General features: G+C 42.0%; 1 protein-coding gene across 1 annotated transcript in view; it reads right to left on the bottom strand.

The window, feature by feature from the left end:
- Window positions 1-24652, bottom strand: part of LOC121232753 (NAD(P) transhydrogenase, mitochondrial-like) — a 59875-nt gene that overhangs the window by 12110 nt on the left and 23113 nt on the right. Inside the window, 13 exon segments of the mRNA XM_041121155.1 lie at window positions 2-147; window positions 1383-1493; window positions 3431-3592; window positions 4465-4618; window positions 5774-5965; window positions 9918-9997; window positions 16659-16712; window positions 17468-17655; window positions 19636-19724; window positions 20471-20558; window positions 21804-21983; window positions 21985-22019; window positions 23183-23412. Coding sequence (XP_040977089.1) covers window positions 2-147; window positions 1383-1493; window positions 3431-3592; window positions 4465-4618; window positions 5774-5965; window positions 9918-9997; window positions 16659-16712; window positions 17468-17655; window positions 19636-19724; window positions 20471-20558; window positions 21804-21983; window positions 21985-22019; window positions 23183-23412 — 1709 coding nt within the window.

Raw genomic sequence — 24652 nt, 5'->3', positions numbered from 1 at the left:
CCTGTTCAATATTATAGCCACCATTGAGAGCAGCTACATAGCCGCCTACAAATACACCACCAGGAAGTAAGTACAAGTAGTTGTACTCAGGAGGATCTGTGGGATGTTTGAACATATCCAGCATTCTCTGTGTAACTAGAAACCCACCTGGCCAAAAGAAAACAACAATTTTTAAGAAACAAAATCTAAAACTAAGCATATACCAAGCTAAAAGAGAAATATTTGGTTAAACCATATTACCACACAAAGTTAGCAACTGACACCAATAAAGTCTCTGAAAAGCTAGTAAAGCTGGAAAACCACCAGAAAACAAAGGTGTAATCAGGGTGAGATCCTGTTTTCTTTTTTAACCTTTGGAGGGAATTTATGAAAGCCTGGAGGACTTGCTCTGGCTCCATACTCTACTCTGAACTATAGGGTACAGCTTAGTTTACGACTATGCTCTTTTCCCTGTCTACTCTAGCAAAAAATAGTATTTATAAGTCACATTGCTCACTTGTGCATCTTTTTTTATTCATGAAGCTAGGACTTTTGAAGATTGAGCAAGCAGAATTTTGTTCTATACCACCAGTATATTTTTCAAGTGGGAAAAGGAATACAAAGACAAATGCAGTACCATCTTGGGATATACAGGTGTCCTGGGTTCAGCTGGGATAGAGTTAATTTCCACAGGAAGCTGGGAGGGGGCACAGCCGGGACAGCTGACCTGAACTAGCCAAGGAGCTATTCCATACCATGTGCCATCATGCTCAGTATATAACTGGGGAGCGGGCTGGGGGTGCTCTCTCGGCTTTCGGTGGGGGAAGTGGCGGAGCGTCGGGTTCTGGGTGGTGAGCAGTTGCACTGTGCATCACTCGCTTTGTATATTCTTTTATTAGTACCGTTGTTGTTGTTGTAACTTCTCTTTTTGTGTTGTCCCAGTAAATTGTCCTTATCTCAACCCTCGAGGTTCCGGTTTTTTTTTTTTCTTTTCTCCTTTCTGATTCTCCTCCCTATCCCACCGGAGGGGGCGGGAGGAGTGAGCGAGCGGCTGCGTGGTCCTTTGTTACCGGCTGGGCTGAAACCACGACAACAGGAAAAAGCTATTTTATGTAGTCATCACCCAAAGGATACCGTAAAAGAAAAATACACATTTAAATGCTTCCATAAAAAAAGGTTATACCACTTGGTGTGTGAACCAGATACAGTGGCTACCATGAAATATTGTTGGTTTTTTTTCTTTATTGATGGATGCTCTCAGATCCTATTCCCAGAATATTTCTGGAATCTACACGCTGTAAGAGCTAGAAGAATTAAAAGAATTACACAAGTGCTTTAAGTTAGCCTGGGGGGGGGGGGGGGGGAAGAAACCAACAAAAAAACCCACCACCTAACATTCATACCTGCAATGTTGACTGAAGAGATAAAGGCTGAAAGCACTGCTAGACTTTGAGGAGTGTTTTCAGGGAGATAGTTTCCACCCATCAATACCAGTCCACCAACTGCAGTTAGTCCTATTTAAAAGGGAAAAAAGTATTACTGAACCTTAAAAGGCTCTATACCTAGAGCAAGTTTCCTTCCACTTGTCAAAAAAATACCAGTCAACTCAAATTTTTACCCCTACTCTCCACGTTACACTTAAACAAAGACTGCCATGATCTTTTTCAGCAATATAAACGTTTCAAAAGAAAAAAAATAGTATGTGAGTGTAGTTTTGAAGTACAGTACCTCAAGCACAGAGTCAGCCTCCGAGTACTTGTTCGATAAAAGAAACTTTGCTTTTAATAGTCAAAATAGATCAGACTCATGACCTGCCACATATATACACACACAGATATATAAAATCTTACATATTTATAAGGTTATGCATCTTACAGGTCACTGTTAGGAAATTTTTCTTTTTTCCCCCTCTTCAAAACACATAGTTTAAGGAGAGGAAAAAAAAGAAAGCAGAAAATATGAAAGACAAGTTATTTTCAGGGCAACATTTTGGGAGGAAAGATGTGTTGTATGAAAGGAGAAACTGCAGCACTCTGTATTGGCTTTGTATGGCAAGGTTTTGGTAGCGGGGCGGAGGTTACAGGGGTGGCTTCTGTGAGAAGCTGCTGGAAGCTTCCCCTATGTCCGACAGAGCCAATACCAGCCGGCTCTAAGACGGACCCGCCGCCGGCCAAGGCCGAGCCAATCAGCGATAGTGGTAGCACTTCTGTGATAACATATTTAAGAAGGAAAAAAAAGTTGCTGGGACAGACAGAAATGACAGCTGGAGAGAGGAGTGAGAACATGTAAGAGAAACAACCCTGCGGACACCAAGGTCATTGAAGAAGGAGGGGGAGGAGATGCTCCAGGCACCGGAGCAGAGATTCCCCTGCAGCCCATGGTGAAGACCATGGTGAGGCAGGCTGTCCCCCTGCAGCCCATGGAGGTCCACGGTGGAGCAGATATCCGCCTGCAGACCGTGGAGGACCCCACACCGGAGCAGGCGGGTGCCCAAAGGAGGCTGTGACCCCGTGGGAAGCCCACGCTGGAGCAGGCTCCTGGCAGGACCTGCGGACCCGTGGAGAGAGGAGCCCACTCTGGAGCAGGTTTTCTGGCAGGACTTGTGACCCCGTGGGGGACCCACGCTGGAGCAGTGTGCTCCTGAAGGACTGCACCTCGTGAAAGGGACCCATGCTGGAGCAGTTCATGAAGAACTGCAGCCTGTGGGAAGGACCCACGTTGGAGAAGTTTGTGGAGGACTGTCTCCTGTGGGTGGGACCCCACGCTGGAGCAGGGGAAGAGTGTGAGGAGTCCTGCCCCTGAAGAGGATGAAGCGGCAGAGACAATGTGTGATGAACTGACCACAACCCCCATTCCCTGTCCCCCTGTGCCACTCGGGGGGCTAGGTAGAGAATCCGGGAGTGAAGTTGTGCCCAGGAAGAAGGGAGGGGTGGGGGGAAGGTGTTTTGAGATTTGGTTTTATTTCTAATTACCCTGCTCTGGTTGATTTGTAATAAATTGAGTTAATTTTCCCCAAGTTGAGTCTTTTTTGCCCGTGACGATAATTGGTGAGTGATCTCTCCTGTCCTTATCTTGACCCACGAGCCCTTTGTTATATTTTCTCTCTCCTATCCAGCTGAGGAGGGGGAGTGATAGAACAGCTTTGGTGGGCACCTGGCATCCAGCCAGGGTCAACCCACCAGTAAAACAAACTTTAAAGCAAACAGTTTAAGAGTTGAAAATTACTTATAAAAATTAAAAATACACAGCACCATATTTGCTTTTCTTTTGAAAAAACATACTCTTGGAAAGAGTATGTTCCAGGTTACTTTCATAAATAGCAAGGACAACTCAGAGATGCCAACTAGTTTGCATCTCAAAAGGCATATCAGCAGACTTTTTCTAAAGTTCAAGTAAAAGGAGCGGTGTTTATTTCAAATAGAAAACAAGAAGTTGTATGACAGCTACATACCTGAGATAGCATTAGTCACTGACATGAGTGGAGAGCGAAGAGCAGGAGTCACACCCCATACTGTATGGTACCCCACTATTCCAGCTAGGCCAAACATCATCACCATTTGTGTGAAAGCAGTAGTAGGAGCTATGATGCCCAGTCCTAACATGCCCACTAAACCTAGAAGAAAAGCATAGCAAAACTTTTCTGACTTTTCAATTGTTTCTTACATTTAAACTCTGTACAACAGTAGTCCAGTATTGAGCTAAAAGCAAAAAGGACTTTTGTGCATGGACTTGTTTCAAGATCAGCTGAATCATCTTTGTCAACTACAAGGCTCTAAGTGCTAGTGGTTCTTTTACAATAGAAAATATATCCATAAATATAATACCAACATCTTTGTCATGCATGCAGACAAAGCAGCAAAGATAGATTTCTACCCCAACACTGGCTCCTGTCACACTCCTGTTCTATAGCAAAAATGTAGAAGAGTCACAATCATGTTGACATACTACTTGAAAGACTGAAAGAGTATGAAGAACAGAGGTTAACATTAAGAATACTCGATTCATTAATTACCTTGTGCAGAAGTTCTGACGCACACAGAATACCAAATGACAGGAAGAGCCAATATTTGTCAAGACAATGTCTTGTTCCCAATACCTTCAGTAGACTGTGGGCATTTAAGTCTCATACAATACATTAAAGACTGAAGAAAGCAATGGCATTAAATTGATTCTGCTGCAAAGTATGGACACAGTCCCTAGCAGGAGTCCTTCAGAATTTTAAGTATTTTACTGATATTTAAATAAAGCCAAACACACATACATGCACACAGCATGAGTCAGCACTGTTTGAAATATTAATACTTTTGGTTAAACTTCTAAAATTTTATTTTCCCCTCTCAAAAGCAATTATTACACTACACTCATTTTGCACTAGGATACACCAGCCAGTTATTAAATTGAATGAGTAAAATGAGGAGTCACTGAAAAGTATTAGCCAAATGAGGAACACTCTACACCGATTCTCCAACTCTGGAAGTTGCCTACCTGCTGTGTATACAGATGCACTAGTCGTAGTTTTTCTAAAAGGTGAAATAGTAGCTGCTTTTTCTGCTTCCAGCTCTGCTACAGTCTTCTGCTTCACAGGGGGTCCTTGAGGAATGTTATTTGGTAGAGGTGCTGGGAAAATCACCTTGCCATCCTGACAAGAGATATTTACAGTTATCCCTAACATGGCAGATGCTTTATAGTTTGAGGAGTCTACTCTTCTTAATCCTGCAACTCAGATAAGTCTTAAGACCCTAGAGCCATGCCACAAGAACATCTTCCTTTTTCCCCCTGCATCAGCAGAAGTTTGCAAGGCTGGATGAACAGTACAGCTGGACCAAGTTAACCATACTGGTTTACACATTTTTCGGACAAAATTTAATAATCAGTGTCCAAGAGCACCTGGTGGAAACACAGCACAGGGCTTGAAAGCAGGAACCAAAACAAAGAGGGAAAGTTCCTTAAATGGAAAACATTTATCCAAAATAAAAGAGGGTCTTGGAAAAAGCAAGTTCTGCTACAGATCTGAACTGTAATCAGAGCCTACCCAGACCTCAGCAAGGTTCCAGACATGATGTCTCACGTTTCTTGCTGTTCTCCAGGCCTCTAGAGGAACAACTGCTGGAGCTGTCAGACCTAAAAGTTGTACACGCCACTTTAGTGGTCTGAGCGAGCTGAAGTCAACACAAGCCTCCTCCAGAGTAGATATTAATAAGCATTACAAAATGTTGGCACCATTATGCAGCAAAACAACAGAAATGAATACCTCTTACCTAAACTGCAGATTATTATTTCCTAATAGTTGCACAAGGAGAGCCCATACTGGCCCATGCCCCAAGTTTGTACTTTATTATTTCCTAATAGAGCTTAAATTATCCTGCATATTCTAGTTCCACCAGGTGTTTTTTTTCCTGAAGTTACTCTTATAAGAACAGAAACATGTATTTATTATAAAAAAAAAAAAAGTAAGAATGTTTTTCTGGTCCTGTAGTAATGTTTCAAAAATGTTTTAAATAACTATGCTTTTATCACACGAATACAACATGCAAATTTAATCTTTTTCTTATTTTTCAATAGTAGACACATTAGGTATTTGTTTAACCTTGACAAGAAGATAAAAGCAAAGAGGTTTCCCTTCACAAAAAGGGACAGAGGAATATTCAGCTGAATACAGTTACCCACACTCTCCATCAAGCCACCTCTGAAGTCTGTTGGCATGCAGTATCTTTGAATGCATTTTAAAGAGACAGCACTGATAAACGTAGAAGTATGTACTCACAAATTAAGAAGAGAATATTTACTAACTTACCTTCATTACTACAGTTCCTCTAATAACATGATCCAGAGTCCCATAATCAAATTCATCTTTTGGATCAAAGTAGAAGTTCTCTTTGTCAGGACTAATAGCCTTTAGGAGTTTGATAATATTATTGGAATACAGAGTACTAGCCTGAGTAGCCATTCTGCTAGGCAGATCTGTGTAGCCAATGTGTGTAACACCCTGAAAAAAAAAAAAAAAAGAAAAAAAAATCAAGTAAAATAATTAAGGATTAGTTCAATCTCTGAAGAAGCAGCATCTCTTCCAATATATCTGTTGCAAATATTCTGATAAAGAAATCAAAATTTAATCACATAGAAGAGTTAGGTTTGATTAAGAAGTAAAATTGTGAAGCATAATGTATAGGATTGTTAAGTTTGAAATGTAGCCATAGAAACTTTAGGAACTGTGTTATGTGTGACTATAAGAACCTTAATATTGTTAAAAGTTTGAAATAGCTAACCATGGAAACCTCACCAGGAAGTTACTGGTTTTGTTTTAAGAAACTAAGGAAACTGTCATGGACACCAGTTATGCTGCTTGGAAACCCCCTTACCCTTCCCATCTCAATTTGAGTATTGAAGATTCCAGTCAGTAGAGCTAAGTGTAACTGACCAATGATTGTTTTTAAATAAGAATATTGATAAGGTTATATAATCAAAGGACCAATCATTATAAAGGTTAAATTTAAGAGTGAGCATAGTATGCATTTTTATGTAAAGAGCTTATGTAACAATGACCTGACAGAAAAAGTCTATAAAAACCGATGGATTTTGATACTAAGTTGGACACGCCTTTGGAGGAGCGATCCCCCGTGTCCCCAGCGCTGCAATAAACGAAGTGCCTGCTTCTTAACTTCACATTGGTGTTAAGGAGTTTTATTCTGGATTTTGGTAACATATCCTTCTGGAAATATATATCCAAACTGTTTAATTTATTTCTGTTTTTAACCCCAGCTAAAACTGTTACCTGCAACTCTAACATTATTAGTTAGGGGGAGGATTATTCACAACAGTTACAAAATTCAACGTGATCAAACCCAACACCTTAAATGCTATTAGCAACAAGGCTACAGAGAGAGGAGAAAGTATTGGTGCAAGAGCTTGTCCTCTCCAAATCCTACCATACTCTCAGAATTTAGCTTCTTAAAGCAACCAGGTAACAGATTATCCTGCCCAGTGCTTGGCATCTTCTCAGTCCTTCCGGAGGACATGCACTGGAGGCAACGTTCTACATGACAGAGGAGCGAAGGGAGCTTCCTCAGAGCTAGCTAGCTGTGCAAGTAATATGCTGTGAGAGACTGAATTGTTATCTCAAGCCATTTGTCTCAAAGATTGTTTGTTGCAAGAGACTGGACTGTCATCTCAAGCCATTCGTCTCAAGGATTGTTTGCTGTGAGAGACTGAACTGTGAACTATTTATCTCGAGCCATTTGTCTCTGGGATGGCTTGTTTAAGCAGGACACTTCCCTGTCCAATAAGGATGATTACCAGGCCACTGAGGCATCCAGGGGAGGAGACAGGCTGGAGCTGGCAAAGCATGCAGGAATGTGTAGACTACCATGGTCATGGAAACTGTAGTCTTTGAGATAAGGTACTGGTTTCTGGTGTTGATCATGTGAAGGAAGGTCGTGTGACACACAAAACCTGCAGCGCGTGAACAGCGCGTGAACAGTACGTATGTGCGTGCATCGGACTATGCCCTCTAAAAAAACGGTGGAGACAAGCCGTGGTGTGCACCCATCACCAAAGAGTTGAAGACCGAGGACCAACGGGACGCCGCTGGATCCATTGTGGTGACTATTCTTGCAACTCTATCCCAACTGCTTGCTTGATTTCTGCCTTTTTCTTCCATTCTATCCTATTGCTACTATTTTCTACTTTTGATACTTTTGATAATAAAAGCTCTTTTGGGTATACAGCATTTGACCTCATTTGTGTCTTAATCTCGCTCTTGGGATCATATCAAAACCTTCCCCGACATTGGATCGGGACATATGCCCAGGTTCACATTTATGTAAAGATGTAACATAATATATCCACACTGTTTAAAGAATAAATGTGAGTATACCTGGCTATCAGGCTCTTGAGCTTTTAGAAGGTGTGGGAAGCTGAGGCTGGCATATACTCTTCATGCTCAAGCAGGCTTGTGTTAAAACACTGCTCCTCGCAACTTACAGCTAAGATCCATACATGCTTCCAGGAACTCTGGCTTCTTAATGCAATGCTCCAGCACACTACTAGTAGTTCTGCACTACTGCTCTTTTCCACAGCTCAGTGCCAGTATGCTATATCCAGGAGTAATATTCCTCTAGCTAAAAGCACTCCATATAATTCTTCATGGAAATATCTGCTTATTTCTGTTCTACATACTCCAATTTCAGTTTTTAAGCAATGACATCAAAAGCCCTAGAAAACCACAAAGCCAAATACAATGCATGACTCATCATATACACACACAGCCCTGTTTATATTAAGGACAACCATGGCAGTGTTGCAAATATTTTGATAAAGAAATTAAAATTTGATTATATAAAAGAGTTTGGTTTGATTAAGAAGTAGAAAATTGTGAAGCATAGGTATGGGAGTGTTAAGTTTGAAATGTAGTCATAGGAACTTAGGAACTTTAGAAAATGTACTATGTGTAACCATAAGAATTCAAGTATTGTCTAAAATCAGTTAACCACAGAAACTTTGACAAAGATTTGTTGATTTGTAGTGTTTTGTTTTAGGAAACTAAGGAAACCGTTATGGACACCAGTTTGCTGCTTGGAAACCCCTTACCCTTCCCACCTCGATCTAATTATCGAGGATTCCAATCAGTAGAGTTAAGTGAGATTAACCAATGATTGTTTTAACATAAGAATATTAATAAGATGGTGTGACTGAAGGACCAATTATTAGAAAGGTTACATTTAAGAATAGACATAGTATGCATTTTTATGTAAACTAATATAGATGATGGTGAGAATCGTACTGCGCAGAATCACCTAAGAGAGGTCAAGAAGCGGACAAGTGAGGAAGACTATGGAAGACCACCAGAGGGCTCCTGAAGACCACCAGAGACCTTCACTGCGCCTGCGTGAAGAGACATTTACATATGCTAATGATTTATCGGAAAGTTAATAATTACGTATAACATTTTCCAGAAATTTAGTGAATATGTATAACAGGTGTGTATTTAACCTGCACAGTTAGACTAGACAGGTGCACACGCTAGGTGGAGCAATCCCCCGTGTGCCCAGCGCTGCAATAAAGGAGTGCCTGCTTCTTAACTTCTCATTGCTGTTAAGGAGTTTTATTCCGGATTTCGGTAACAGCAGCAACATGTCCTACAGGCTTCCCTAGAGCAGAATAACAACGGCATTATGCCCTTACATTACCAAATAACAAACTTGGAAATCTGCTACTTTAAATCTCATCACCCAGATTTCTACAACTGCTAGTAGATTTCCCACAAGTACCAAAAATAAACCCCCAAAACCAGAAAACAAGCTCTCAACTGAGCCAAGGAACATTGGAGCAAAACCAAAGTAGTTAGCTCAGTCCAGGGCAAATTTGCTTAGTTTAATGAACCAATTCATGCTACTCCTAGTTTGGGTTACAAGTGGTTTGGATACTCTAGGGCAGACACACTCATGTTGGCGAAGATAAAGACACACGAAGATGGCACCCTCCTGAAGCTGAAATTATATTGAGATAAGCCAGAGACTTTGCACTGAAGTAAATACTGACATAGTCTGAACCTGTTTAGCTGTACTTGTGACAGGGATTGTAACCTCCAGTTGTGGGAGGTGATGAGCAAGTCAAAGAAGTTATTGCTACTGCTCTCTCTTTAGGTATACCAAGAAATAGACATCAAACCACACCCTCAAATCAGAGACAAATCACTGGACTTGGAAGTCTAAGAAATAACACTTCCATACTTACCAACCAAATTAACACTATACAAAGGTATTTGTTTCTTTAAAAATCTTCAAATTATTATACATAGAGATGATTAGTGACCAAATGCAAATCTAAAGGATTACTTAAGCCTAAATAGCAAAATCAGCTACTCATTTTCAGCATACAGTTTACAAAATACAACGTGAATTCATGCAAACAGAGAATGATCTGCAGACTAAAATGCTCACCTTAAAAACATATATTTCTCCAGGATTTGTAGTCTCAATGTTTCCCCCTGCTTCTGCAGCTAAATCCACAACAACTGAACCTTCTGTCCTGGGTTCAGTGGGATAGAGTTAATTTTTACAAGAACCTGGGAGGTGGGGGGGCATAGCCGGGGCAGCTGACCTGAACTAGCCAAGGAGCTATTCCATACCATGTACCATCATGCGCAGTATATAACTGGGGAGCGGGCTGGGGGGAGCACTCTTGACTTTCGGTGGGGGAAGTGGCGGAGCGTCGGGTTCCGGGTGGTGAGCAGTTGCACTGTGCATCACTCTTTTTGTATATTCTTTTATTAGTACCGTTGTTGTTGTTGTAACTTCTCTTTTTGTGTGTTGTCCCAGTAAACTGCCCTTATCCCAACCCTCGAGGTTCCAGTTTTTTTCTTTTCTCTCCTCCGTCTCCCCCCTATCCCACCGGAGGGGGCGGGAGGAGTGAGCGAGCGGCTGCGTGGTCCTTTGTTACCGGCTGGGCTGAAACCACGACAGTCCTTTTTGGCGCCCAACGTGGGGCACGAAGGGTTGAGATAACGACAGATCTGGCCAGAGAGTGTTGAAACAAATTTGTCATACGCATTCCTTATATTAGATAAATAGATGTTAGTCACAATGTTGATTCATTTGTTTACATGGTGGCGTTTTGTAGGTCCTTATATGCTCTATGTATTGCCTGTAGTTACGTTTCTCACCTCTGGGAGAGTGATTGGGATTATCATTTTGCTGTACTGGGCAATGTCGACTTGTGAAATGATTACATCACTGGTCATGAGGTTAAGCTGGTATCTGTATGAGGCAGTGATATCATTTCCATACTTTGGGCACCTTCTATCGGATTTTATTGGTAATTACAGCCAATCCATGGGGGAGTTAGGGGGGGATACTTCCCCCCGTCCGTTCGCCTCCCTTTTCTCCTTCCGACTAATTACAACAGCTTTTGAGAACTTTGAATATCCTTGGGATGTGCAAGCCAGTGTGCTGTTAGTGCTATGCCTCCTGAATATGTTTCAGGTCTTGTTTAGGGCTACAAAAAGGCTCTTTAAGAGTACCACCCAGAGATCTGCCCCAAAGCTGGATATTCATGGGTGGCACGGCATGTGGGAGGATATGGGCAGGTATCTAGAGAACTTCTCACCTCCAGTGGCTTGGAAGTTCACTCCCGAACAGCTACAGAACCCTCATGAAGTGGTAGAATATTTGAAAGGAAAATGCTGTGGCTATTCCAGAGACGCACAACTCACTGCACTGTGCTGGGCCCTGGCCAGTATCTACCAAACACTGCTTGATATTAGGCAGCACCCTCAGGGGGAAAAGGGGGAAAAGATGGAAAACAGGACAACAGGCATCGTGGCTACCCCTACCCCGAAAACAGGCATCGTGGCTACCCCTACCCCGGCAACAGGCAGCGCGGCTACCCCTACCCCGGTGACAGGTACTGCAGCTAAACCAGAGAACCAACCTGTGCCAGTATCAGTCGCCCCTGTACAGAAAAAGAAACACACAAAGAAATCAGTTCGCTTAGTGAGAGATGAAGATGGACCAGGGTCATCACGAGAACAGGAGGAAGAGGCAGAACCTGAAATAATCACCCGATCTCTATCCCTGAGTGAGTTGCGTGACATGCAAAAAGATTTTAGCCGCCACCCAGGTGAGCACATTGTTACCTGGCTGCTCCGATGCTGGGATAATGGGGCTAGTAGTGTGGAATTAGAGGGTAAGGAAGCCAAGCAGTTGGGATCTCTATCTAGGGAAGGGGGCATCGACAAGGCGATTGGGAGAAAAACACAAGTCCTCAGCCTCTGGAGGCGACTTCTGTTAGGTGTAAAGGAAAGATACCCCTTCAAGGATGAAGTTACATGTCACCAAGGCAAGTGGACCACCATGGAGAGAGGTATCCAGTACCTGAGGGAATTAGCCGTGCTGGAGATGATTTATAATGATCCAGAAAATGCGCAGTCACCCACAGATCCAGATGAAGTCCAATGCACACAACCCATGTGGCGGAAGTTTCTGCAAAGTGCACCACCAACCTATGCCAACTCATTGGCAGTAATGTCCTGGAAAGAAGGCCATGGACAAACAGTGGACGAATTGGCTGTCCAACTCCGGCAATACGAAGGAAGTCTCTCTTCCTCCCTACGGGCCTGTGTCTCGGCTGTAGAGGAATTGTCCCGAGAGTTCCAGCAATTCAAAGTGGATATGTCCTCCTCCCCACCTGTACAGGCCCGCATCGCAGCTATTGGGAGTAAGCATTCCTCTGCCCAAGAGAGAGGAGAGAGAAAGTACACACGACGGGCTAACCTGTGGTTTTACCTGCGTGACCATGGAGAGGACATGAGGAAGTGGGATGGAAAACCTACCTCAGTCCTGGATGCACGGGTACGGGAGTTGCGAGAAAAAGCAATCAGAAAAGAGGATTCTTCTTGGAAAACTGCTGCTCCAGTTTCCCGTGAGCAGTCCCCCAGACGCAGTAGAAGGGCTGATCTCATTTCTGATCCTCTTGAAGGGACTTCTGATTCACGTGTGCGAAAAGTGAGTAACGAATATTCTAACCAGGATTAGAGGGGCCCTGCCTCCAGCCAGGTGGAGGAGAGGGACAACCGAGTCTACTGGACAGTGTGGATTCGATGGCCTGGCACATCAGACCCACAGGAATATAAGGCTCTAGTAGACACTGGTGCACAATGCACCCTAATGCCATCAAGTTATAAAGGGGCAGAACCCATCTGTATCTCTGGTGTGACAGAGGGATCCCAAGAGCTAACTGTATTGGAAGCTGAAGTAAGTCTAACTGGGAATGAGTGGCATAAACACCCCATTGCAACTGGCCCAGAGGCCCCGTGCATCCTTGGCATAGACTACCTCAGGAGGGGGTATTTTAAGGACCCAAAAGGGTACCGTTGGGCCTTTGGTATAGCTGCATTGGAGACGGAGGAGATTGAACAGCTGTCTACCCTGCCTGGTCTCTCTCAAGACCCTTCGGTTGTGGGGTTGCTGAAGGTTGAAGAACAACAGGTGCCAATTGCTACCACGACGGTGCACCGGCGGCAATATCGCACCAACCGAGACTCCCTGATCCCCATCCATAAGCTGATTTGCCAATTGGAGAGACAAGGAGTGATCAGCAAGACTCACTCACCCTTTAATACTCTCATATGGCCTGTGCGGAAATCTAATGGGGAATGGAGACTAACAGTAGACTATCGTGGGCTGAATGAAGTCACGCCACCGCTGAGCGCTGCTGTGCCAGATATGTTAGAGCTTCAATATGAACTGGAATCAAAGGCAGCTAAGTGGTATGCCACAATTGACATTGCCAATGCATTTTTCTCCATTCCTTTGGCAGCGGAGTGCAGGCCACAGTTTGCTTTCACTTGGAGGGGCGTCCAGTACACCTGGAATCGACTGCCCCAGGGGTGGAAACACAGCCCCACTATTTGCCATGGACTGATCCAGGCTGCACTGGAAAAAGGTGAAGCTCCAGAGAACCTGCAGTACATTGATGACATCATCGTATGGGGCGACACGGCAGAAGAAGTTTTTGAGAAAGGGAAGAAAATAATCCAAATCCTTTTGAAGGCTGGTTTTGCCATAAAAGAAAGTAAGGTCAAGGGACCTGCACAGGAGATCCAGTTTTTAGGAGTAAAATGGCAAGATGGGCATCATCAGATCCCCATGGATGTGATCAATAAAATAGCAGCTATGTCTCCACCGACTAATAAAAAGGAAACACAGGCTTTCTTAGGTGTTGTGGGCTTTTGGAGAATGCATATTCCAAATTATAGTCAAATTGTAAGTCCTCTCTACCAAGTTACCTGGAAGAAGAATGATTTTTAAATGGGGCCCTAAACAACGACAAGCCTTTGAACAAATTAAGCAGGAGATTGTTCATGCAGTAGGCCTTGGGCCAGTCTGGGCAGGACAAGATGTTAAAAATATGCTCTATACTGCAGCCGGGGAGAATGGCCCTACCTGGAGCCTCTGGCAGAAAGCACCTGGGGAGACCTGAGGTTGACCCCTGGGGTTTTGGAGTCGGGGATACAGAGGATCCGAGGCTCGCTATACTCCAACTGAAAAAGAGATATTGGCAGCATATGAAGGAGTTTGAGCTGCCTCAGAAGTGGTTGGTACTGAAACACAGCTCCTCTTAGCACCCCAACTGCCGGTGCTGGGCTGGATGTTCAAAGGGAGGGTCTCCTCTACACATCGTGCAACTGATGCCACGTGGACTAAGTGGGCCGCACTGATCACACAACGAGCTCGCATAGGAAACCCCAGTCGCCCAGGAATTGTGGAAGTGATCATGGACTGGCCAGAAGGCAAAGATTTTGGAATGTCGCCAGAGGAGGAGGTGACACGGGCTGAAGAGGCCCCGCTGTATAATAAACTGCCAGAAAATGAGAGGCAATATGCCCTGTTCACTGATGGGTCCTGTCGCATTGTGGGAAAGCATCGGAGGTGGAAGGCTGCTGTATGGAGTCCTACACGACTAGTCGCAGAAACTGCTGAAGGAGAAGGTGAATCGAGCCAGTTTGCAGAGGTGAAAGCCATCCAGCTAGCGTTAGACATTGCTGAAAGAGAGAAGTGGCCAGTGCTCTATCTCTATACTGACTCATGGATGGTGGCAAATGCCCTGTGGGGGTGGTTGCAGCAATGGAAGCAGAGCACGTGGCAGTGCAGAGGTAAACCCGTCTGGGCTGCCGCACTGTGGCAAGATATTGCTGTTCGGATAGAGAAGCTAGTGGTAAAAGTACGCCACGTAGATGCTCATGTACCCAAGAGTCGGGCCACTGAAGACCATCAAAACAACCAGCAGGCAGATCAGGCCACCAAGATTGAAGTGTCTCAGGTGGACCTGGACTGGCAACGTAGGGGTGAGCTATTTATGGCTCAGTGGGCCCATGATACCTCAGGCCATCAGGGAAGAGATGCAACATATAGATGGGCTCGCGATCGAGGGGTGGACTTAACCATGGACACTATCGCACAGGTTATCCATGAATGTGAAACATGTGCTGCAATTAAGCAAGCCAAGCAGCTAAAACCCCTGTGGTATGGAGGGCGATGGCTGAAATATAAACAGTGGGAGGCCTGGCAGATTGACTATATCACACTCCCACGAACCCGCCAAGGCAAGTGCCATGTGCTTACAATGGTGGAAGCAACCACTGGATGGCTGGAAACATATCCCGTGCCCCATGCCACCGCCTGGAAACACTATCCTGGGCCTTGAAGAGAAAGTTTTATGGCGACATGGCACCCCAGAAAGAATCGAGTCGGACAACGGGACTCACTTCCGAAACAACCTCATAGACACCTGGGCCAAAGAGCATGGCATTGAGTGGGTATATCACATCCCTTATCACACACCGGCCTCTGGAAAAATCGAACGATACAATGGACTGCTGAAAACTACATTGAGAGCAATGAGGGGTGGAACTTTCAAACATTGGGATACACATTTAACAAAAACCACCTGGTTAGTTAATACTAGAGGATCTGCCAATCGGGCTGGCCCCGCCCAACCAAGACTTCCACATACTGTAGAAGGGGATAAAGTCCCTGTAGTGCACATGAGGAGTATGTTAGGAAAGACAGTCTGGGTTAGTCCTGCCTCAAGCAGAGACAAACCCATCCAAGGTATTGTTTTTGCTCAAGGACCTGGGTACACCTGGTGGGTGATGCAGAAGGATGGGGAAGTTCGATGTGTACCTCAGGGAGATTTGGTTTTGGGAGAGAATAGCCAGTGAATTAGGCTGTATGATATTTAACTGCTAAATAACCTGCCAATGTATGTCATTGTATCTATAGTGTCTATATGCCATATCAAGGGTATTAGTGTAAGAATTACCCAAATGACTGAAGGATGGACTTTTGAAACTGAGCCAAGAACAACAGTGATAGAACTTGAACTGGTGCCCAGCAATTTCCTCAAGATCAACATCTTCGACCTGCAGACCAAGGGTGTGGGTTGCACCAAATGTACCAGCCACAAGTTCCAGAAACAGCATACAACAACCCAACACCTCACACCATCTCTCTTATCCTGAAGAAGTGTTACAACAGATGGAGCCCCAAAGTCATGGACTAAATAAAATTGATGGACGCATTAGAGGGATAGCCCATCGACTAAGGGAAATACTATTTGTGTGTGTGTGTGGGGGGGGGGTGTCCATATACTTATATATAAGACAAGGAAAGTGGTAGTGGTTGATTGGAAAATGTAAGATCTGGGCATGATGTAGATGGTATAGAATAAGGGGTGGATAATGTCCTGGGTTCAGCTGGGATAGAGTTAATTTTTACAGGAACCTGGGAGGTGGGGGGGCATAGCCGGGGCAGCTGACCTGAACTAGCCAAGGAGCTATTCCATACCATGTGACATCATGCCCAGTATATAACTGGGGAGCGGGCTGGGGGTGCTCTCTCAACTTTCGGTGGGGGAAGTGGCGGAGCGTCGGGTCCCGGGTGGTGAGCAGTTGCACTGTGCATCACTCTTTTCTGTATACTCTTTCATTAGTACCGTCGTTGTTGTTGTAACTTTTTTTTGCGTTGTCCCAGTAAACTGCCCTTATCTCAACCCTCGAGGTTCCGGTTTTTTTTTTTTTCTTTTCTCTCCTCCATCTCCTCCCTATCCCACCGGAGGGGGCGGGAGGAGTGAGCGAGCGGCTGCGTGGTCCTTTGTTACCGGCTGGGCTGAAACCACGACACCTTCCTTCATTGATTCAATCATATCTTTCTTAAACAAGATGGGAGCTCTTTTGCCTGACAAGACAAGGCATAGTAAGTTAAACACAAAACATAGCTTTTATTTGTAGAGCTCAGAAGGTAAGTTCTCCCCTTCTCTCTCTATCTTATTTTTGTAAGCAAAGTTTTCAACTAATTGATATCTAAGATGAAACGTCACAGAGGGTTTGTTTATACAGGCAGAGAGAAGAGATGCTAAAACATCTTGCTCCCAAGCATATAAAAGAAAAAAAAGAGGTATGCATGGGCAGTCTACCAAAGATGCTGGCAAGTCCAAGTTTGTCCTCAGTAAACACACAACATCCAATCTTACAATTCAAGTCATAACTGAAAAGAAGAAACACCACATCATAAGTTATTAGAAGACAGATGTTGTGCAATACAAAGTACTAAAACCTAAGTTCTACCTTACTATGTTTCAATTACAAAAGACAGTACTGTTTCAAATGGATTTGTTTCACAGTGCAGAAGCTGCATAGCAGAAGTAGCAGTGATTATGCAAGAGAATTATATATTCTTACTTTATTACTATCTAGTCCTTGTTTAATAAGAAAACATGATGATATTGAGCCAAAGACTGCTAGTTCATGAAAACAAAAGTTGTAAAAAAAGACACACACTTTAAAAACAGGCATTTATCAGGGAAGGGGAAAGGTACATGCTTACATGGAGATAATTCATTAACACCTCTGTTTTCACTGCAGGCACAGCTCCAAAACATGCAAACTTACACAAGATTAAAAAAAAATTAGTATCTTGCATGTAAAACATACCTGGAATACGTGCTGTAGTGATGATAATATCAACGTCTTGGCACTGTTTGGCAAAGAGTTTCATTTCAGCTTCAATAAATTCTTTGGACATTTCTTTAGCGTAACCACTTTGTCCCTCTCCAGATTCCTTTAAGTCTACTTCCAAAGGCTCAGCACCAAGAGACTCGAACTGTTCCAGAGCTGCAGCTCTAGGAAAAGAAAATTGGGGGGGGGGGGGGGGGGTGTACAGAGGACACGGGACAGGACACAGACATGGGCGGGGGGGACACAACCACTACTTTAAAAAGGAGATCCATGTTTAGAGGCAGCTCAATCCACCATGACTTTTCTGGTCTTTTTAGTAGTAGTCTTCTTCAGACAAGAGGACTAGGAGACCATAACTAAAGTCCTCAACTTTCTGTGTTTAGTGAAAAAAGTAATTGCATCACTAATTTTAGGTCCCTAATGAAGATACTTGGATGTCGCGGTCGAGACGGACAAACGACAAGTACGCATTCTTATAGTACAAGCAAAGAAGGTTTTTTTATTACTACAAGCCAGCAAATTTCTACCCATTATACTTGTTACCTTGTACATATGTCTGTCCCTTATTGGTCAAAAAGTTGTCAGAAGTTGTTTTTCTCACCCCTCATTGGATGACTTTTTCAGGTTCCTTATCACAACTGCAAATGGTCAACACATTCCTTAAACTTAAGTTTCCCAGGCATGCTTCTCATCTTCTTGTTCTCTCACAGGAACACTGTAATCTTGTCAAGGTCAATATCCTCCCCAGGCCCCTCAGTCCAGCCGAGGTCCTCCACACTTGGATAAGGAATGAAGGCAGCCTACAGTTTCCTGTATAGCCAACAGTTGCTCCGAGAAGAGACTCAAAGCTGGGAGCTTAACTGTTGACTAACACTGCTCACCCATTTCTCTTGTCATGGCTAGGTAAGTCTACAGCCCAAACATAGATGCCTAAGATAGGTGATAAATACACAGATTAAAGACAGGGCCACAGGCTGTGAAATGGGAAATAACAGCAAGTCTGTTTTTTCACAGGGATTTTTTTGTTTTACAGTTATCCTGTAAATCTGTCATTTATTTTGCATCATGTGATATCACAGTAAATAATGACAGACTAAATTCCAATGTGAGGTGAACATTCACAACATGCAGAGACTTTAACATAAACATTCTTGCACATCAAGATAAAAGTATACAAGGATGCTTAGAGAAGGGAATTAAAAAAAAATCTGAAAAGTTTTAGACAGGTTTTGATCATGCTTTTAAGAAACTCTTTCCAGTTTGTTTTAAGGCATATGCAGATTTTCTAACAAACCAGAGTAAAGGTTTTTTCATATTGCACATCATAAACCTGGAGATATATTCATTTTTATTCTTTTATATTAGATATAGCTAAGTAACACTAGATGCCACTTCTGCATAAAAACAAACACGTATAAGTAATTTTAATGCAGATATAATATTGAATTTATATGTGCTTAATACAACAAGGGCATTTAATAGAAAAAAAAAAATTAATCAAGTTTGCAGTTCCTGTAGCAATAAGAAGAAAAATGTTTGTGGTCTGTAATTTTCCCAGTCTATTGCTCTAAAAATGGCTATGGGACAAAAAAAAAAATCTTTCTGAACATAAAGAAGAGACCCCAAGACAGCAGCTTCAACTGCAGTTCCTGATCTTTCATCTTGAGTTTCATATATAAAATAACTTGATGTCTGTCTGTCCTTCAGCAGATTGAAGAAGTGTGTCTCCAAAATGTTCCTAGCTGGCCTCTCTGGGATCAGGAGAGTAGAGGTGAATGAGAGTATGCAGCTATGAACCTGGATCAAAGCAAGCTCTAAATGAGGGCATACAGATTCTTTCTTTACTATTCTTCCCTATGTCCCCAAGAATTGGGGAGACATTAAATTCTGGACAAAAGCCCTAACTTTCATTTTCATAAAGCAATGATTTTTTTATTCATATAGTTCTGAATGATTTAATGAGATGGACTCTTTGGAAGGTTTGGTTGCTTTGGGGAATAATAATGGAGGAATAATACAGGAATAAAAATGGTATCAAGGGAACTGTGATTCAGTACAGTACAAGTGCTTTCACCTGTAATACAGCTACAAACTACTTAATCTTAAAATAATTTCAGATTGCTATTACCATTCCACATACCTACCTAGTATCAAATCCACGAACAACTGCACCCATTGATTTAGCTGCTCCTGCAGAAGCCAGGCCAGCAACTCCTCCTCCAATGATCAAGACCTAGAATGATACCATCATCATGCTTGGAGCATAAACTAAAACTAGAGCTGGTTAGAAAAGCAGCAGCAGCATTATACTGCTTTTGCAACAGCAGATACACCTCATTAACCAGCGATTTAAACAAGTTATCTTTGTAACACAGAACCAAAAATGACTTCAGTAAAGCTGCCCTGTAAATGTAACGGTTTAAAAGCCGTAACTACTAACTTCACTTATTTGAGAGCAGACTCATCTGTAGCTAACAGCTTATGTAAGTAAATACAGGTTTTCTACTTAATTTCTCTTCCTTTTTTTTCTCCTCTAATTCTTTTACTTTCATTTCTCTTCATCCCGAGCCACCTGCAATTCCAATCAAGCAATCCCTTCCATCACAGCCTTCAACACACCAGAAATCTCAACATCTCTGACTTTTCTTAACTGCTTCCTTGCCTTTCCCCATCTGGGAAGAAAAAACAAAAAAAAAACCCCTCCCATCCATGTATAGCTAGTCTGAAGTTTAAAACTAAGCAAGCTTACATAAAACTCAAATTATTCTATTATTAAAAAAAAAAAAACCCACACCAAAAAACAAACTACACTACAGGTAGTGAACAAAAATTGGTATGGGAATAACTATATGGGTTTCCAAAGTCTCTAGAACTAGCCCCAAGGCAGGAAAAAAGCTTTTAACACGGGTTCAGCAGTGGTTAGCTGTGCTCAGGAACTCACATATTCTTCTGCCACAGTATTTGTTTAATAGCACATACCTTTGCTGGAGGAACTTTACCAGCAGCTGTGATCTGACCCGTGAAAAATCGACCAAAGTGATTTGCTGCCAGTACCACAGCCTTGTAACTGTCAAGTAAGGACAAACACATATCAGTATTTTCCCAGGCTCAGCACGATTCCATTCATGACAGCAATCAAAAGGATGTACATTTGACCATAGCATGCATAGGATAAAGCAAGTTTAATATTTTAGTATTGAGCACAAGTTTAATAGTCTCTGTCTTTGTTCATATTTCTTGCTTTTTTTTTAATCATGGAATGCATTTTCAGAGAGAATTATACTGGGTGTCCACAACTATTCACTCTCTCAAATAAAATTTTACATGATTAATAAATGTTAACTTTGTCATCTTTGAAGCTACCTTCAAAGGCTGTAACCTGAGGCTTGTTTAGGGAAGGAAACGCAAACAAGCAATTGCAAAACCCAGGGTAATTTTGCAGTAAGCTCACTTAGGCAAGCAAGCACACATTCAAAAGAGATACCCAGATACCCTAACTCTGCAGAGCTATATGGCTTAGGGCAAGTAGCTTAACCTTGCTGCTTCTTTTGCCCCATCTGCTTTTTAGCCATCCTAGAATGAGCAGCTGGACACCAAGTTAACATCAGTAGAGCTATCTGAAAACGCAGATTAACGTGCAGTTATGTCTTTTCTTAACAACAGTGCACATTTTCTTGCATTTTTACTAGCACTGTTGTGGTTCAATTCAACAGTCCCATTCCACTCTCTTTCCCATCCCTAACAGGGACATATGGAGGTCTGTATGCCATAAAATCAGTTTTAATTTGGAATACAGCTTGTAGATTTTATACCTTTAAATAGTCTTATGATATTTTAGTAAAATTACACAGAATGAAAACACAGAGAAGCAACCAAACATTGATATATACTGCTGGTGTCCACAAAATAATCTGGCAGCCTTCTCCCAACAACATCAGATCCCAATGATAGACAATCTGTGTTCAACCTGTCTTAAGGATATCTTTGAGCCTGCTCTGATCTAGTTCAGAACAAAGAGGCACTAGACAAAGCAGTCGAGGAATTAGAAGAATTGCCTTCAATTTTTGTTTGTTTGTTTATTTTTAAAAAGCTTTCCTCTGATCTGCTGCAAAGCTGACCATAAGAAACTTAAAAAGTTGTTTGGCACCTCCAACAGCTTAATCCTGCTTGAAACAGCTATATGAAAATAGAGATGCAGAATTGGTTTAGATATACCTAATATCAAAGTGCATAGCTTTTAATCCAGCTATACTTAATCAAGCTAGAGAAAAAAAAAAAAAAGAAAGAAAAAAAAAAAAAGTAAGGTTCATACCCAGCAACGTTGGCCATGGAACTAAGTGCATCATAACCCTGAGCAATGGTGACCCGTGGAACCTGATCCATAGCCAAGACAGTAGTCTTTTTTTCTGCAAGTTTTGTCAGGAGGTCTGGATTTTGTGCTGGGTAGATAAAACTAATCAGGGTAGCTGCTGTCTTAAAAAGATCTGCCTCGTACACCTAGAGCCGAGTTATATATAGGAGCCCTCACCTGAAGAAAGGGAGAGGTTTCCAAATTAATCAGTAGAAGTAAATCAGTGCACACTCCACTTCCTTTCTCCCAGCTTGCTGTCTGTCTATTCCCATCCACAAAGTACACGAGGAAGGAGCATGTTAGTTTACACAACTAAACTGAGTAACTGCACTCCTTAGCTGCAGTCCACATATTAGAATTAACTCTAGGCGGATGGGCGACAGAGCAGTAATAGTCAGCACACACTTTTAGAAAGTTCTGATGGCTTCTAACCAGCTTTACTGGCTTTTATGACAGACAGCTGCCCCAAAACCAGCCATTCTCAGGCAAAATGATTACTAAACAGATGTGCCAATTAAACTCTACAGGCTAAGAATCACTAATTAGTTTGCAATGCACCATCAGACAGGGAATTTCAAGCATGAAGTCCAGAAGAAACCCATCTTGATCTGTAGTCATTTCTTTGGAATTTCTCACTTTTCTTCAAAAAGAAACCTACTTAAAAGGGTTGTTCACAAACTAGGGCACAGAAATTCTGCGTTCAATCCTGACAGGATAACTCCATATAAAACATTTAAAAGGAAGCCTCAACATCAAGTTTAAGGTCTTTTTTTTTTTTTTTTTTCCTTCAGGACTCTGCACAACCTAATACCTCTCAAGCACTTTACTTTTAGTGGTCTTCCCAGACCAGCTACAACTCCTCTAGTTACAAGTACTTTTGAAACACACTGCTGCTGTGAAGTTGTTGGATGTCTTATTGAGAAAAGTTAGAAACCCACATCTTCAAAATTCCAAGCAACTTTCTCTGAAGAGTAACTTGGAGTTGTACGTTGCTACTCTTTGAGCGAAGGTTTCTTAGAGCAGGGATCCTGTCTGATTAGAGTCCGGAACTAGTCTACCTTGCTCTAGAAAACACAACTTCTCCAAGGTAGTTAAAAAATGATAAGAAGTTATCCTCTTTTTTTTGTTTTTCAATGCTGCTATTTACTAGTTTATTACTGTAGGTACACATCTGAGCTATTAAAAAAAAAAGACATACTAAAATTAAATCAGAACTTAGAATGGAAAATATGAATTTAAAGGAGCTTATTTACTGAACTTTTAGCAGACTATTCAAAAAGTTTGACCTATATGTTTCTGCAAAAAGAATGTGGTAGGAAATATATTAATAAAGCAATTACTTTGATAATCAGATCAGAAGCCAGGACTTCCTTGGTCCCCTGGATCTTTGCTCCGACTTCTCTGTAATGGTCATCAGAAAATTTGGAAGCTTCTCCAGCACGAGACTCCACTACAATATTGAAGCCTTGTTTAACCAAGGCTTGAACTCCAGCTGGTGATAGAGCCACTCTCTTCTCATTCTCAAATATCTCCTTGGGGACACCTACAGTCAGCTGTTTATAAGGAATTCCTGTAAGAGTGGCAGATAAGACAGCATTAGTTGCACTAAAGATTATTGAATTTATATTAACAGAACTCTTCAGTGTTGTACAGACACATGTAGACATGTCACACCAGCAATTCTCCCTCCTCAGTGTAGTTTACATTTCCTTAAATTACACCATCTTTCTAGAAATCCCTGTTCTCTCAGGCATCAGCAGGTCATCGCAATCAGACACACAAACAATAACAAGTGTTTGGTGCAGGTCATACCCATCTGAAATTATACAGTTCTGATTGTATAAATCAGAATACCAATTATACAATACACAGTGTTCTGGTGATAACACATTCTAACGGGGGTAAGAAGAATTTAAATCCCTCTCTGGTTACTTCAACTTTACTGTGAAGAAATAAACAAATGAGCTTGAACAGATGAACTGCATTTTAACTGAACATGTTTTAAATGTCTATCAAAACCAAATTACAGTTGTCTCAGATCACTATTAATGAGTGTACCACAAAAGTACATTGAAAGGCACAATTACATTAATAAAGTACTCTAAGAGTTGCAACAGAAATGAAAAATGTGAATTCAGGAGTAGTTGAAGAATAATGGAATATCAGTCTACTAGTTTGTTCAATTATACTTCTCTTCAATGTTATCTCCTTGTCTTAACTTGTTCCAAGCTCTACTAAACACCACCAGAAAACTGCAGAAGATGCAATTTATCAGTTTTAGCTTAAGGTTTCAAATTACAAATATCTAACTTTGTTCATGTACAATTTGCAGGCTTCCAGTCTAATATCTGACAGTTAAACTTCTCTGATCCAATCAAGTGTTTAAATAAATTATTTATAAATACACAGACTCAGGCAGAATAATAGTATATCAAACTACCACATTGATTCAATTACACTAGACAGCATGCAGTCCAGCAATCAGGCCCAGTTCTGCACCAGCTTTAGCTGACGTCTATCCGCAACAGCTTTCACTGATATCTATCCAGAATTTAAACCTGGATTGTGACATTGATACATGAGAGACCTACACCACATATATATTAATGAAATATAACTTGAACAGCCTAAGCAGTCACTCATATTAAAGGTCAAGCAAACAAACAAACAAACAAAACCACCAAAAAAACCCACAACACAGCACCAAAAACCACAACCAAACACACACAAAAAAAAAGGATGAAAGGCTTCTTTTAAATTACAAATCTGCTTTTAATTTGGCCACCAATACTATGCATTTTGCTACAAAA

This window comes from Aquila chrysaetos, chromosome W (assembly GCF_900496995.4).
Source record: "Aquila chrysaetos chrysaetos chromosome W, bAquChr1.4, whole genome shotgun sequence".
Lineage (NCBI taxonomy): Eukaryota > Metazoa > Chordata > Aves > Accipitriformes > Accipitridae > Aquila > Aquila chrysaetos.
Note: the sequence above shows the minus strand (reverse complement) of the source record. Positions and strands in the feature narration are given on the sequence as shown.